Consider the following 17,451-nt stretch of genomic DNA (forward strand, 5'->3'; position numbering starts at 1 on the left):
GGAAAATAACCTCACACTCAACGTCAACAAAACTAAGGAGATGATTGTGGACTTCAGAAACAGCAGAGGGAACACCCCCTATCCACATCGATGGAACAGTAGTGGAGAGGGTAGCAAGTTTTAAGTTCCTCGGCATACACATCACAGACAAACTGAATTGGTCCACTCACACTGACAGCGTCGTGAAGAAGGCGCAGCAGCGCCTCTTCAACCTCAGGAGGCTGAAGAAATTCGGCTTGTCACCAAAAGCACTCACGAACTTCTACAGATGCACAATCGAGAGCATCCTGGCGGGCTGTATCACCGCCTGGTACGGCAACTGCTCCGCCCTCAACCGTACTCTCCAGAGGGTAGTGAGGTCTGCACAACGCATCACCGGGGCAAACTACCTGCCCTCCAGGACACCTACACCACCCGATGTTACAGGAAGGCCATAAAGATCATCAAGGACATCAACCACCCGAACCACTGCCTGTTCACCCCGCCATCATCCAGAAGGCGAGGTCAGTACAGGTGCATCAAAGCTGGGACTGAGAGACTGAAAACAGCTTCTATCTCAAGGCTATCAGACTGTTAAACAGCCACCATTGAGTGGCTGCTGCCAACACACTGTCATTGACACTGACCCAACTCCAGCCACTTTAATAATGGGAATTGATGGGAAATGATGTAAATATATCACTAGCCACTTTAAACAATGCTACCTTATATAATGTTACTTACCCTACATTATTCATCTCATATGCATACGTATATACTGTACTCTACATCATCGACTGCATCCTTATGTAATACATGTATCACTAGCCACTTTAACTATGCCACTTTGTTTACTTTGTCTACATACTCATCTCATATGTATATACTGTACTCGATACCATCTACTGTATGCTGCTCTGTACCATCACTCACTCATATATCCTTATGTACATATTCTTTATCCCCTAACACTGTGTATAAGACAGTAGTTTTAGAATTGTTAGTTAGATTACTTGTTGGTTATCACTGCATTGTCGGAACTAGAAGCACAAGCATTTCGCTACACTCGCATTAACATCTGCTAACCATGTGTATGTGACAAATAAAATTTGATTTGATTTGATCAGACAATATAAACGACTGCGCCGCACCAGTATCTCTAAGGATTTTAACCGGTCGCTGAGACGCTTCGTCATTCGTTAGGGACATAAACCCCTCGAAAATGAATGGTTCATAACTGCGGTCGGGGACTGAGACTTTCAAACTACAGTTACCCTGAGGCACCTGTTTTGTTGCAGACCTCACAACCATACGAATTAGAGCAACACCTGTTGGTGGCTTGGCACGAATTGGCATCCCTTGTTTGCGTTTAAGCAGGAAGCAATCATTAATCATATGTCCTACTTTATGACAATAGAAACAGGGACGCTCATTCTTCTGGCGTGCTTGATATACTACTGCTGGCCGACTAGGGCTAAAGGTAGGAAATTCAGTGGCTCTACTCTCAGTTTGAGCCGAAAACACACTCTTGTGCGTCAACACAAACTCGTCTGCCAACACAGACGCTTCTGCCAGGGAGGATACTTTCTGTTCGTTTAGGTAAACTACAATGCGTTCGGGTAAGCAATTTTTAAAATCTTCCAACAAGATTAACTCCCGGAGAGAGTTGAAATCAGTTACCTTACTAGCAGCATGCCATTTATCAAACAGATTTCCCTTGCCTCTAGCAAATTCCACATAAGTCTTACTAGAAGACTTTCTATGAGACCTAAATCTCTGTCGGTATGCCTCAGGCACAAGCTCATAGGCACGAAGAACAGTAGCTTTGACCACTTCGTAATTCAAACTGTCCTCCAGAGGTAACGCTGACAAAACCTCTTGGGCTTTACCAGTTAATTTACACTGAAGTAATAGGCACTTTACCTCTTCAGGCCATTTCAATGCTACGGCTATACGCTCAAATACACAAAGATAGGAGTCAACCTCTGACTCTCTGAACAAAGGTACTAAGGCAATCTGCCTACTAATGTCAAACGTGTTTGAGGACGGCTCATAAACAGGCACAGTAGGACCGATGGCTAGCCTCGCTGTCTCTGCCTCCAGTTCCATCTGGCGCATTTTGAACTCCAACTGCCTTTGTTCTCTGTCTGCCTCAATTTTACACATCTCCAAATGCCGTTGTTCTCGTTCTTTTTCTGCCTCTATTTTACATATCTCCAACTGGAGAGTCTCTCGCCTAATTTGGGCTCTCTTCCACCTCCAGTTGGAACTGTGCTAAACGGACATCCCTCCTGGCATCACCATTTGACAGTGGGGAGAGTGGATCAAAACGGGACAATGTGGCTGGTGTTTTAGCCTAACATAACTCATGCAAATTATTATTGTGACAAAGTAAAAGTGTGCACGAAATAACCACGACAACAGAAATCTACCGTCAAACTCTAGGTTTATTTATAAACACACGGTAATGGGGGGAGCAGGAAAAAGGGGCTGAGCTGGACCCAAGAAAAGAAACAATAAGTATTCAAAAACACCCCTAAGCTAGACTAGCCTACTTTAACAACAGCTAACTAACTAACCAAAAATACAGTTGGTGGTCCGCCCAGTTCTAACTAGTGTATTTAACAAAGTTCACCTACGGGTAGTGTATGCCCATGGGCGACTTGTCTTGGTTTCCCCTTTTCCCACCAGCAAACAAACACAAACACCATAACCAAAAACAATACTCACAGGTGATGACAAAGTGCTATGGAGGTGCTTAAACAAAAGAGAGGTTAAGACAAAAAGCGAGAGTGAAACACAGAGACCTACAGACATGGCATTTACAGAGAGATTGAGCTAGAGATTGAGCTAGAGATTGAGCTAGAGATTGAGCTAGAGATTGAGCTAGAGATTTTGCTAGAGATTGCTCTAGAGCAAACAAATGATGGGGTTTTTAAACCATGGGGAAGGAACTGTGATAGGGTAGGAAATAGGAGGAGGTGTGTCTTCTGATTGATGATTGATTGTTGACTGATTGGGGAGTGATGGTTTTCCCCTGTGAGGGGAGAAGGAGAGAAAAGAAACACACACAGGATACACACACACACAGGATAACTGTATCCGTAACAATAAGCCTAGCTTTAAGTTTGGTACATTGGGGGATTAATATTAGCCTAGCTTTAAGTTTGGTACATTGGGGGTTTAATATTAGCCTAGCTTTAAGTTTGGTACATTGGGGGTTTAATATTAGCCTAGCTTTAAGTTTGGTACATTGGGGGTTTAATATTAGCCTAGCTTTAAGTTTGGTACATTGGGGGTTTAATATTAGCCTAGCTTTAAGTTTGGTACATTGGGGGTTTAATATTAGCCTAGCTTTAAGTTTGGTACAGTGGGGGTTTAATATAAGCCTAGCTTTAAGTTTGGTACAGTGGGGGTTTAATATAAGCCTAGCTTTAAGTTTGGTACAGTGGGGGTTTAATATAAGCCTAGCTTTTAGTTTGGTACAGTGGGGGTTTAATAAAAGCCTAGCATTTAGTTTGGTACAGTGGGGGTTTAATATAAGCCTAGCTTTTAGTTTGGTACAGTGGGGGTTTAATATAAGCCTAGCTTTAAGTTTGGTACAGTGGGGGTTTAATATGAGCCTAGCTTTTAGTTTGGTACAGTGGGGGTTTAATAAAAGCCTAGCATTTAGTTTGGTACAGTGGGGGTTTAATATAAGCCTAGCTTTTAGTTTGGTACAGTGGGGGTTTAATATAAGCCTCACGGTCTGCCTGTCCAACCTCGGAAACAATGTTTCACTCTTGAATGTCGATCTCTGTAGTACTATACATATAGTGAACGGTGCCCAGACGAGACCACTTTTCCTGAGCCAGTCGAAATCAAGCATTATCATGGACATATCCAAGTAAATGCGAATAGCAAAAACGCTATAAAAAAAAAAATTAAATGAAAATGCAGCTAGTCTACTGTCATTCCAGGTTCAATGTTTGACGTGGCTTGAGTTAGGCTAGCGAGATAGCTAGCTACAAGAAAGTTATCCAGCCTGCATAGCAACCATTTTGTTAAGAATGGGTGACCAGTAACTAATAACCAGATTTTCTGGTGGAAAAATGTAAATGTATGAATTTGACTTATCAAAATAACGTTTTAATGAAAATATGTAATTTCATTGTTATTTAAGTCTCCACTAACACCAGGAACTATACTACGCTTGAAATTGAAAGATCATGACCGATTGGGCCGGAACATGCAGTCTCCACTAACACCGGAACTATACTACGCTTGAAATTGAAAGATCATGACCGATTGGGCCGGAACATGCAGTCTCCACTAACACCGGAACATTGCATTTAAATGTATATCGTGCTGTAGAGCAGGTCTTCAGTGTTAATAATTTAATTTACACACAAAGGCACACCACACACACGGACACATCTCCTAACACACGTACATTGTAAAATTGCTATATTGCTGCATTGTGTATTTTGTGTTGTAGATATATAGTGGTAGTGTAGCGGTGTAATAATGTATTGTATTGTAGATATATAGTGGTAGAGTAGTGGTGTAATAATGTGTTGTATTGTAGGTATGTAGTGGTGTTATAATGTGTTGTATTGTAGATATATAGTGGTAGAGTAGTGGTGTAATAATGTGTTGTATTATAGATATATAGTGGTAGAGTAGTGGTGTAATAATGTGTTGTATTGTAGGTATGTAGCGGTGTAATAATGTGTTGTATTATAGATATATAGTGGTAGAGTAGTGGTGTAATAATGTGTTGTATTGTAGGTATATAGTGGTGTAATAATGTATTGTATTGTAGATATATAGTGGTAGAGTAGTGGTGTAATAATGTGTTGTATTGTAGATATATTGTGGTAGAGTAGTGGTGTAATAATGTGTTGTATTGTATGTATGTAGCGGTAGAGTAGTGGTGTAATAATGTGTTGTATTGTAGGTATGTAGCGGTGTAATAATGTGTTGTATTATAGATATATAGTGGTAGAGTAGTGGTGTAATAATGTATTGTATTATAGATATGTAGTGGTGTAATAATGTATTGTATTGTAGATATATAGTGGTAGAGTAGTGGTGTAATAATGTGTTGTATTGTAGATATATTGTGGTAGAGTAGTGGTGTAATAATGTGTTGTATTGTAGATATATAGTGGTGTAATAATGTATTGTATTGTAGATATATAGTGGTAGAGTAGTGGTGTAATAATGTGTTGTAGATATATAGTGGTAGAGTAGTGGTGTAATAATGTGTTGTATTATAGATATATAGTGGTGTAATAATGTGTTGTATTGTATGTATGTAGTGGTAGAGTAGTGGTGTAATAATGTATTGTAGATATATAGTGGTAGAGTAGTGGTGTAATAATGTATTGTATTATAGATATATAGTGGTAGAGTAGTGGTGTAATAATGTGTTGTATTATAGATATATAGTGGTGTAATAATGTGTTGTATTGTAGATATGTAGTGGTAGAGTAGTGGTGTAATAATGTATTGTATTATAGATATATAGTGGTAGAGTAGTGGTGTAATAATGTGTTGTATTATAGATATATAGTGGTGTAATAATGTGTTGTATTGTAGATATGTAGTGGTAGAGTAGTGGTGTAATAATGTGTTGTATTGTAGATATATAGTGGTAGAGTAGTGGTGTAATAATGTATTGTATTGTAGATATATAGTGGTAGAGTAGTGGTGTAAAATGTGTTGTATTGTAGATATATAGTGGTAGAGTAGTGGTGTAATAATGTGTTGTATTGTAGATATATAGTGGTAGAGTAGTGGTGTAATAATGTATTGTATTGTAGATATATAGTGGTAGAGTAGTGGTGTAAAAATGTGTTGTATTGTAGATATATAGTGGTAGAGTAGTGGTGTAATAATATATTGTAGATATATAGTGGTAGAGTAGTGGTGTAATAATGTATTGTATTGTAGATATATAGTGGTAGAGTAGTGGTGTAATAATATATTGTATTATAGATATATAGTGGTAGAGTAGTGGTGTAATAATGTATTGTATTGTAGATATATAGTGGTAGAGTAGTGGTGTAATAATGTATTGTATTGTAGATATATATTGGTGTAATAATGTATTGTATTATAGATATGTAGTGGTAGAGTAGTGGTGTAATAATGTATTGTATTGTAGATATATAGTGGTAGAGTAGTGGTGTAATGATGTGTTGTATAGTAGATATATAGTGGTAGAGTAGTGGTGTAATAATGTATTGTATTATAGATATATAGTGGTAGAGTAGTGGTGTAATAATGTATTGTAGATATATAGTGGTAGAGTAGTGGTGTAATAATGTGTTGTATTGTAGATATATAGTGGTAGAGTAGTTGTGTAATAATGTGTTGTATTGTAGATATATAGTGGTAGAGTAGTGGTGTAATAATGTATTGTATTGTAGATATATATTGGTGTTATCATGTGTTGTATTGTAGATATATAGTGGTAGAGTAGTGGTGTAATAATGTGTTATATTGTAGATATATAGTGGCGTCATAAGGTGTTGCATTGTAGATATATAGTGGTAGAGTAGTGGTGTAATAATGTATTGTATTATAGATATGTAGTGGTAGAGTAGTGGTGTAATAATGTATTGTATTGTAGATATATAGTGGTGTAATGTGTTGCATTGTAGATATATAGTGGTAGAGTAGTGGTGTAATAATGTGTTGTATTGTAGATATATAGTGGTGTAATGTGTTGCATTGTAGATATATAGTGGTAGAGTAGTGGTGTAATGTGTTGCATTGTAGATATATAGTGGTAGAGTAGTGGTGTAATAATGTATTGTATTGTAGATATATAGTGGTAGAGTAGTGGTGTAATGTGTTGTATTGTAGATATATAGTGGTGTAATAATGTGTTGTATTATAGATATATAGTGGTAGAGTAGTGGGGTAATAATGTATTGTAGATATATAGTGGTAGAGTAGTGGTGTAATAATGTGTTGTATTGTAGATATATAGTGGTAGAGTAGAGTGTAATAATGTATTGTAGATATATAGTGGTAGAGTAGTGGTGTAATAATGTGTTGTATTATAGATATATAGTGGTGTAATAATGTGTTGTATTGTATGTATGTAGCGGTAGAGTAGTGGTGTAATAATGTGTTGTATTGTAGATATATAGTGGTAGAGTAGCGGTGTAATAATGTATTGTATTGTAGATATATAGTTAGTGGTAGAGTAGTGGTGTAATAATGTATTGTATTGTAGATATATAGTGGTAGAGTAGTGGTGTAATAATGTGTTGTAGATATATAGTGGTAGAGTAGTGGTGTAATAATGTGTTGTATTATAGATATATAGTGGTGTAATAATGTGTTGTATTGTATGTATGTAGTGGTAGAGTAGTGGTGTAATAATGTATTGTATTATAGATATATAGTGGTAGAGTAGTGGTGTAATAATGTGTTGTATTATAGATATATAGTGGTGTAATAATGTGTTGTATTGTAGATATGTAGTGGTAGAGTAGTGGTGTAATAATGTGTTGTATTGTAGATATATAGTGGTAGAGTAGTGGTGTAATAATGTATTGTATTGTAGATATATAGTGGTAGAGTAGTGGTGTAAAAATGTGTTGTATTGTAGATATATAGTGGTAGAGTAGTGGTGTAATAATGTGTTGTAGATATATAGTGGTAGAGTAGTGGTGTAATAATGTGTTGTATTGTAGATATATAGTGGTAGAGTAGTGGTGTAATAATGTATTGTATTGTAGATATATAGTGGTAGAGTAGTGGTGTAATAATGTATTGTATTATAGATATATAGTGGTAGAGTAGTGGTGTAATAATGTATTGTATTGTAGATATATAGTGGTAGAGTAGTGGTGTAATAATGTATTGTATTATAGATATGCAGTGGTAGAGTAGTGGTGTAATAATGTGTTGTATTGTAGATATATAGTGGTAGAGTAATGGTGTAATAATGTATTGTATTGTAGATATATATTGGTGTAATAATGTATTGTATTATAGATATGTAGTGGTAGAGTAGTGGTGTAATAATGTATTGTATTGTAGATATATAGTGGTAGAGTAGTGGTGTAATGATGTGTTGTATAGTAGATATATAGTGGTAGAGTAGTGGTGTAATAATGTATTGTATTATAGATATATAGTGGTAGAGTAGTGGTGTAATAATGTATGTATTGTAGATATATAGTGGTAGAGTAGTGGTGTAATAATGTGTTGTATTGTAGATATATAGTGGTAGAGTAGTTGTGTAATAATGTGTTGTATTGTAGATATATAGTGGTAGAGTAGTGGTGTAATAATGTATTGTATTGTAGATATATATTGGTGTTATCATGTGTTGTATTGTAGATATATAGTGGTAGGTGGTGTAATAATGTGTTATATTGTAGATATATAGTGGCGTCATAAGGTGTTGCATTGTAGATATATAGTGGTAGAGTAGTGGTGTAATAATGTATTGTATTATAGATATGTAGTGGTAGAGTAGTGGTGTAATAATGTATTGTATTGTAGATATATAGTGGTGTAATGTGTTGCATTGTAGATATATAGTGGTAGAGTAGTGGTGTAATAATGTGTTGTATTGTAGATATATAGTGGTGTAATGTGTTGCATTGTAGATATATAGTGGTAGAGTAGTGGTGTAATGTGTTGCATTGTAGATATATAGTGGTAGAGTAGTGGTGTAATAATGTATTGTATTGTAGATATATAGTGGTAGAGTAGTGGTGTAATGTGTTGTATTGTAGATATATAGTGGTGTAATGTGTTGCATTGTAGATATATAGTGGTAGAGTAGTGGTGTAATGTGTTGCATTGTAGATATATAGTGGTAGAGTAGTGGTGTAATAATGTGTTGTATTATAGATATATAGTGGTAGAGTAGTGGGGTAATAATGTATTGTAGATATATAGTGGTAGAGTAGTGGTGTAATAATGTGTTGTATTGTAGATATATAGTGGTAGAGTAGAGTGTAATAATGTATTGTAGATATATAGTGGTAGAGTAGTGGTGTAATAATGTATTGTATTATAGATATATAGTGGTAGAGTAATGGTGTAAAAATGTATCGTATTGTAGATATGTAGTGGTAGAGTGGTGGTGTAATAATGTGTTGTATTGTAGATATATAGTGGTAGAGTAGTGGTGTAATAAAGTATTGTATTGTAGATATATAGTGGTAGAGTAGCGGTGTAATAATGTATTGTATTGTAGATATATAGTGGTAGAGTAGTGGTGTAATAATGTATTGTATTGTAGATATATAGTGGTAGAGTCGTGGTGTAATAATGTGTTGTATTGTAGATATATAGTGGTGTAATAATGTATTGTATTGTAGATATATAGTGGTAGAGTAGTGGTGTAATAATGTGTTGTATTGTAGATATATAATGGTGTAATAATGTGTTGTATTGTATGTATGTAGTGGTAGAGTAGTGGTGTAATAATGTATTGTATTGTAGATATATAGTGGTAGAGTAGTGGTGTAATAATGTGTTGTAGATATATAGTGGTAGAGTAGTGGTGTAATAATGTATTGTATTGTAGATATATAGTGGTAGAGTAATGGTGTAATAATGTATTGTATTGTAGATATATAGTGGTAGAGTAGTGGTGTAATAATGTATTGTATTGTAGATATATAGTGGTAGAGTAGTGGTGTAATAATGTGTTGTAGATATATAGTGGTAGAGTAGTGGTGTAATAATGTATTGTAGATATATAGTGGTAGAGTAGTGGTGTAATAATTTGTTGTATTGTAGATATATAGTGGTAGAGTAGTGGTGTAATAATGTATTGTATTGTAGATATATAGTGGTAGAGTAGTGGTGTAATAATGTGTTGTAGATATATAGTGGTAGAGTAGTGGTGTAATAATGTATTGTAGATATGTAGTGGTAGAGTAGTGGTGTAATAATGTGTTGTATTGTAGATATGTAGTGGTAGAGTAGTGGTGTAATAATGTATTGTAGATATATAGTGGTAGAGTAGTGGTGTAATAATGTGTTGTATTGTAGATATGTAGTGGTAGAGTAGTGGTGTAATAATGTATTGTATTGTAGATATATAGTGGTAGAGTAGTGGTGTAATAATGTGTTGTATTGTAGATATATAGTGGTAGAGTAGTGGTGTAATAATGTATTGTATTGTATATATATGGTGAATAAATTTGTAAGTAGATCTGGATAAGAGCGTGGTGTAAATGATAAATGTAATGTAAATGTAAATGGTAGAGTAGTGGTGTAATAATGTGTTATATTGTAGATATATAGTGGTGTAATAATGTGTTGTATTGTAGATATATAGTGGTAGAGTAGTGGTGTAATAATGTATTGTATTGTAGATATATAGTGGTAGAGTAGTGGTGTAATAATGTATTGTATTGTAGATATATAGTGGTAGAGTTGTGGTGTAATAATGTATTTTATTGTAGATATATAGTGGTAGAGTAGTGGTGTAATAATGTATTGTATTGTAGATATATAGTAGTTGTGGTGTAATAATGTATTGTATTGTAGATATATAGTGGTAGAGTAGTGGTGTAATAATGTATTGTATTGTAGATATATAGTGGTAGAGTAGTGGTGTAATAATGTAATTGTAGATATATAGTGGTGTAATAATGTATTGTATTGTAGATATATAGTGGTAGAGTAGTGGTGTAATAATGTATTGTATTGTAGATATATAGTGGTAGAGTAGTGGTGTAATAATGTATTGTATTGTAGATATATAGTGGTAGAGTAATGGTGTAATAATGTGTTGTATTGTAGATATATAGTGGTAGAGTAGTGGTGTAATAATGTATTGTATTGTAGATATATAGTGGTAGAGTAGTGGTGTAATAATGTAGTAGAGATATAGTGGTAGAGTAGTGGTGTAATAATGTATTGTAGATATATAGTGGTAGAGTAGTGGTGTAATAATTTGTTGTATTGTAGATATATAGTGGTAGAGTAGTGGTGTAATAATGTATTGTATTGTAGATATATAGTGGTAGAGTAGTGGTGTAATAATGTGTTGTAGATATATAGTGGTAGAGTAGTGGTGTAATAATGTATTGTAGATATATAGTGGTAGAGTAGTGGTGTAATAATGTATTGTAGATATATAGTGGTAGAGTAGTGGTGTAATAATGTATTGTAGATATATAGTGGTAGAGTAGTGGTGTAATAATGTGTTGTATTGTAGATATGTAGTGGTAGAGTAGTGGTGTAATAATGTATTGTATTGTAGATATATAGTGGTAGAGTAGTGGTGTAATGATGTGTTGTATTGTAGATATATAGTGGTAGAGTAGTGGTGTAATAATGTATTGTATTGTATATATATAAGGTGAATGCACCAATTTGTAAGTCGCTCTGGATAAGAGCGTCTGCTAAATGACTTAAATGTAATGTAAATGTAAATGGTAGAGTAGTGGTGTAATAATGTGTTATATTGTAGATATATAGTGGTGTAATAATGTGTTGTATTGTAGATATATAGTGGTAGAGTAGTGGTGTAATAATGTATTGTATTGTAGATATATAGTGGTAGAGTAGTGGTGTAATAATGTATTGTATTGTAGATATATAGTGGTAGAGTTGTGGTGTAATAATGTATTTTATTGTAGATATATAGTGGTAGAGTAGTGGTGTAATAATGTATTACTGTATATAGTGGTAGAGTCGTGGTGTAATAATGTCTCTGTTATGTTTTGTATGTAATTGCCTTAATCTTGTTTTGGACCCCAGGAACAGTAGATGCTGGCTTGGCAGCCGCTAATGGGGATCTGTAATAAAATACCAAGAAATAATTGAGCCTTAGGATACATCTCTGGCAAACGCTCTGCTTGTCCCTCTCAGCTTTGGCAGCTCAGTGAGCAGGCTGGATGATGGGAGCTCTGGCACTGGGGCTAGCTCAGAGGTGACTGACTGACTGACTGACTGACTGACTGACTGACTGACTGACTGACTGACTGACTGACTGACTGACTGACTGACTGACTGACTGACTGACTGACTGACTGACTGACTGACTGACTGACTGACTGACTGACTGACTGACTGACTGACTGACTGACTGACTGACTGACTGACTGACTGAATGAATGACTGACTGACTGAATGACTGACTGACTGCTGAATGACTGACTGACTGACTGACTGACTGAATGACTGACTGACTGACTGACTGACTGACTGACTGACTGACTGACTGACTGACTGACTGACTGACTGACTGACTGACTGAATGACTGACTGACTGAATGACTGACTGAATGACTGACAGACACACCAAATGGGACACAACCAGACCCTATGAAGGGACTGTCTGTTAGTGTATCGTCCTTTTCCAGTGGACAGCCATGATTGTGATTATGATTTTTCCTCCCCTTCTTTCCACATTTAGTTAAACGTTGACATTTTGCTAGAGGAATATTTTCAGCTACAGACTCTTTCTGTTGTTCATATTTGTTCTATTCTTTTTTTCCCCCACAGCAAACCTTGGACTCCAACCTCAGCAATCTGATTAAGAGGAACAACGAGTTGGAAACTCTGATGGGCAAGTTGATCCAAATCTGCCAACATGTGGAGGTAAGTAAGGATGTTTATCTGTTTCCATATTAGGCTATTTGATACAGCTCTCAGTTTCAGTGGCATTTCTATTGTTTGACAGGTTAAGCTCTTTTGATTTCTTACTTGTATTGCAAATAGTAGGTGTCAGATAAGACACATTTTACAGTGGTTGCTGACATACAGTAGATAGAAAAATATTTGGTTTACAAAATCTTTGGGGTTTAAAAAAGTTTTCGGTTAAAATATCTTTGGATAAAAACATCTTTGGTTAATTAAAAAATATTTTGTTCAAAAAATCTTTGGGGTGTAGGAAAGAGATGTAGGAGAGATGTAGGAGACAGATGTAGGAGAGAGATGTAGGAGAGAGATGTAGGAGAGAGAGGAGAGAGATGAAGGAGAGAGATGTAGGAGAGAGATGTAGGAGAGAGAGAGGAGAGATGAAGGAGAGAGATTTAGGAGAGAGATGTAGGAGAGAGATGTAGGAGAGAGATGTGAGAGAGAGATGTAGGAGAGAGATGTAGGAGGGAGAGATGTAGGAGAGAGATGTAGGAGAGAGAGATGTAGGAGAGAGAGATGTAGGAGAGAGATGTAGGAGAGAGATGTAGGAGAGAGAGAGGAGAGAGATGAAGGAGAGAGAGATGTAGGAGAGGGAGATGGAGGAGAGAGATGGAGGAGAGAGATGTAGGAGAGCGTGGGCCAGCAGCAGCTCTGGCTGCATGTGGGAAAGCAAAAACAATTGTTGCAATGACTAGGCTCAGCTGACTCTCACCTGTGGCACTATGCTACCCTGTGTATGGTGACAGCGGTTTGTACATAGAATGACATACTAGAAATGTCATTTAATAGTATCTCTATGGCTGCGTAGATCTATCCTGGGAAATACTAGATAGCCTACTGCCTCAGGTTATATATGAGCCAGGGGGGCTTTGTTACAGTCTATGAGAATTATCTAATAAATTGTACTCCTGTGGCCTAACTCAGGGTCACCCAGGGTGTTTCTTGGTAGTCTTAAACAAATCTACTTTGAAACAAAAGTCAACATCTCACACACCTGGTTATGGACTTCAGAAAAGCAGAGACCTGTACCATGTCAGATATAGAGTTGAAATGTATTACATGTTGAGTTTGCATCCCAATATTACACTTTGTATACATCACAGAATACTTCTAAAATAAGAAAAAAACATTTGACATAGAAACACCAGATTTTATGGGAGAAAAAAAAGGTTTCATGACATTCTACCCATGAAACACCAGAGTGCATTGTGGTAATTTGACTGCAGGAAAGGGCTACAACAATTCCTGTCTGTATAACAACCGGCAGTGACTGGGAGTCCCATAGGGCGGAGCACAATTGACCCAGCGTCGCCCGGGTTAGGCCAGGATAGGCCGTCATTGCAAATAAGAATTTTTCTTAACTGACTTGCCTAGTTAAATAAAGGTTAAATAAAATAAAAAATAAAAAATAAAATACAAATGTCTATAAAATGCTATGTTTTATCCTGTCAATGCCAAACATAATGTATTAGATTGATATCCCTGTCCTGATCTGTTTCCAAGGGGAATGCATCCAGACAAGAGAACAAGCTCCTGGAAGAGTGTGACCTCCTGATGGACGTGGTACAACAGAGAAGACAGATCATAGCCACCAAGATAAACGAGGGCAAGGTAATACTCCATACTGCCCTCCTCCTCCCCTGTAGACGTTTGCAACTATCAACAACAGCTACAAGTCAAAACTTGCAAGTAGACATTGCAGCCCTTATGGCAAAAACACCTCACTACATTACAGTGACAATGTAATCAGTCAAAAGGCAATGTTCTGATTCCACCTTGTTGTGACTGATGGCAACGTTCTGATTCCACCTTGTTGTGACTGATGGCAATGTTCTGATTCCACCTTGTTGTGACTGATGGCAACGTTCTGATTCCACCTTGTTGTGATTGATGGCAACGTTCTGATTCCACCTTGTTGTGACTGATGGCAACGTTCTGATTCCACCTTGTTGTGACTGATGGCAATGTTCTGATTCCACCTTGTTGTGACCGATGGCAACGTTCTGATTCCACCTTGTTGTGACTGATGGCAACGTTCTGATTCCACCTTGTGATTGATGGCAACGTTCTGATTCCACCTTGTTGTGACTGATGGCAATGTTCTGATTCCACCTTGTTGTGACTGAAGGCAACGTTCTGATTCCATCTTGTTCTGACTGATGGCAACGTTCTGATTCCACCTTGTGACTGAAGGCAACGTTCTGATTCCACCTTGTGATTGATGGCAACGTTCTGATTCCACCTTGTTGTGACTGATGGCAACGTTTTGATTCCACCTTGTTGTGACTGATGGCAATGTTCTGATTCCACCTTGTTGTGACTGATGGCAACGTTCTGATTCCACCTTGTTGTGACTGATGGCAATGTTCTGATTCCACCTTGTTGTGACTGATGGCAATGTTCTCATTCCACCTTGTTGTGACTGATGGCAATGTTCTGATTCCACCTTGTTGTGACTGATGGCAATGTTCTGATTCCACCTTGTTGTGACTGATGGCAACGTTCTGATTCCACCTTGTTGTGACTGATGGCAACGTTCTGATTCCACCTTGTTGTGACTGATGGCAATGTTCTGATTCCACCTTGTTGTGACTGATGGCAACGTTCTGATTCCACCTTGTTCTGACTGATGGCAATGTTCTGATTCCACCTTGTTGTGACTGATGGCAATGTTCTGATTCCACTGATGGCAACGTTCTGATTCCACCTTGTTGTGATTGATTCCACCTTGGTGATTGATGGCAACGTTCTGATTCCACCTTGTTGTGATTGATGGCAACGTTCTGAATTCCACTGATGGCAATGTTCTGATTCCACCTTGTTGTGACTGATGGCAACGTTCTGATTCCACCGTGTTGTGACTGATGGCAATGTTCTGATTCCACCTTGTTGTGACTGACGGCAACGTTCTGATTCCACCTTGTTGTGATTGATGGCAATGTTCTGATTCCACCTTGTTGTGATTGATGGCAACGTTCTGATTCCACCTTGTTGTGATTGATGGCAACGTTCTGATTCCACCTTGTTGTGACTGATGGCAACGTTCTGATTCCACCTTGGTGGGGGGGGGGGGCTGCCTTAACCGACATCCACGTCTTGGGTTAACTGCAGAAACCCAGATTTTTACCTTGTCAGCTTGGGGGATTCGATCCAGCAACCTTTTGGTTACTAACCCTCTGTAAAGGCTGAGGATGAATGTTGTTAACGTGCCGTCCGTCTCTGCTAGACATGGACAGCTTTCACTGACTGCGTTATTTTATTTACCCTTTACTTAACCTTTTATTTAACGAGTCCAATCAGTTAAGAACAATTTACAATGGACTACCTACCCCGTCCCAACCCTAACCCGGACGACGCTGGGCCAATTGCTCGCCGCCCTATGGGACTCCCAATCACAGTCGGTTGTGATACAGCCTGGAATGGAACCAGGGTCTGTAGTGACGCCCTCTAGCAGTGAGATGCAGTGCCTTAGATCGCTGTGATACAGCCTGGAAAGGAACCAGGGTCTGTAGTGACGCCCTCTAGCAGTGAGATGCAGTGCCTCAGATCGCTGTGATACAGCCTGGAATGGTACCAGGGTCTGTAGTGACGCCCTCTAGCAGTGAGATGCAGTGCCTCAGATCGCTGTGATACAGCCTGGAATGGAACCAGGGTCTGTAGTGACGCCCTCTAGCAGTGAGATGCAGTGCCTCAGACCGCTGTGATACCGCCTGGAATGGAACCAGGGTCTGTAGTGACGCCCTCTAGCAGTGAGATGCAGTGCCTCAGACCGCTGTGATACCGCCTGGAATGGAACCAGGGTCTGTAGTGACGCCCTCTAGCAGTGAGATGCAGTGCCTCAGATCGCTGTGATACAGCCTGGAATGGAACCAGGGTCTGTAGTGACGCCCTCTAGCAGTGGGATGCAGTGCCTCAGATCGCTGTGATACAGCCTGGAATGGAACCAGGGTCTGTAGTGACGCCCTCTAGCAGTGAGATGCAGTGCCTCAGATCGCTGTGATACAGCCTGGAATGGAACCAGGGTCTGTAGTGACGCCCTCTAGCAGTGGGATGCAGTGCCTCAGACCGCTGTGATACAGCCTGGAATGGAACCAGGGTCTGTAGTGATGCCCTCTAGCAGTGGGATGCAGTGCCTCAGACCGCTGCGCCACTCAGGAGCCCCATTGCCACTGCAGTGTACCTCAAGAGGCAAACATAAGCAAGAGTCTGCTTGCTTCTTTAATGGAATGTATGACGAACATAATTTACTCTGGAATTCCTATTTGATGAAAATCAGTGTTGTCAGGTCATCGCTATGTGACTGTTCTAACTAGAGTAGCTTTGTTTTGTGTGTGCTATACAGTATTGTATTCTGTAGTATGCCAGCTCACTGGTAGTAATGGAGGAGACATTGCACAGTATTTAGGCATCTGAAACAAATCCACTCTGCTCCTTGAGTGGTTTCCCTTCCTCTCCCCCCATTAAGTGTCATTAGAGAGTGCTCTGGGGGATGCCGCTGGCATGCTGTGCCATGTTCAGTGTCAGAGCCACATCAGACCTGTTTCCTGTGATCTGGCCCCTCTGAGGAACACTGCTTCCTTCCTCGCCCCGTGCCTTGTTTCAAAGTCAGGAGGCTGCTCTCTGCTCTCTGCTCCCTGCTCTCTGTTCTCCCCTCTCTGCTCTCTCCTCTTTGCTCTCTCCTCTCTGCTCTCTCCTCTGCTCTCTCCTCTGCTCTCTCCTCTCTTTTCCCTGATCTCTCCTCTGCTCTCTCCCCTGCTTGCTCCTCTGCTCTCCCCTGCTCTCTCCCCTGCTCTCCCCTGCTCTCTCCCCTGCTCTCCCCTGCTCTCTCCTCTGCTCTCCCCTCTCTGCTCGCTG

General features: G+C 38.5%; 1 protein-coding gene across 5 annotated transcripts in view; it reads left to right on the forward strand.

Moving 5' to 3' along the window:
* The window catches only part of LOC115118925 (E3 ubiquitin-protein ligase Midline-1-like), a 96,204-nt gene that overhangs the window by 72,210 nt on the left and 6,543 nt on the right, over window positions 1-17,451 (forward strand). For all 5 annotated transcript variants that reach the window (XM_065016047.1, XM_065016048.1, XM_065016045.1 and 2 more), the window contains exons 3-4: window positions 12,463-12,558; window positions 14,101-14,208. In XM_065016047.1, the coding sequence (XP_064872119.1) occupies window positions 12,463-12,558; window positions 14,101-14,208 (204 nt within the window). The remainder of the gene's footprint in view (window positions 1-12,462; window positions 12,559-14,100; window positions 14,209-17,451) is intronic.

The sequence above is a fragment of the Oncorhynchus nerka genome, linkage group LG3 (genome assembly GCF_034236695.1).
Source record: "Oncorhynchus nerka isolate Pitt River linkage group LG3, Oner_Uvic_2.0, whole genome shotgun sequence".
Classification (NCBI taxonomy): Eukaryota; Metazoa; Chordata; class Actinopteri; order Salmoniformes; family Salmonidae; genus Oncorhynchus; species Oncorhynchus nerka.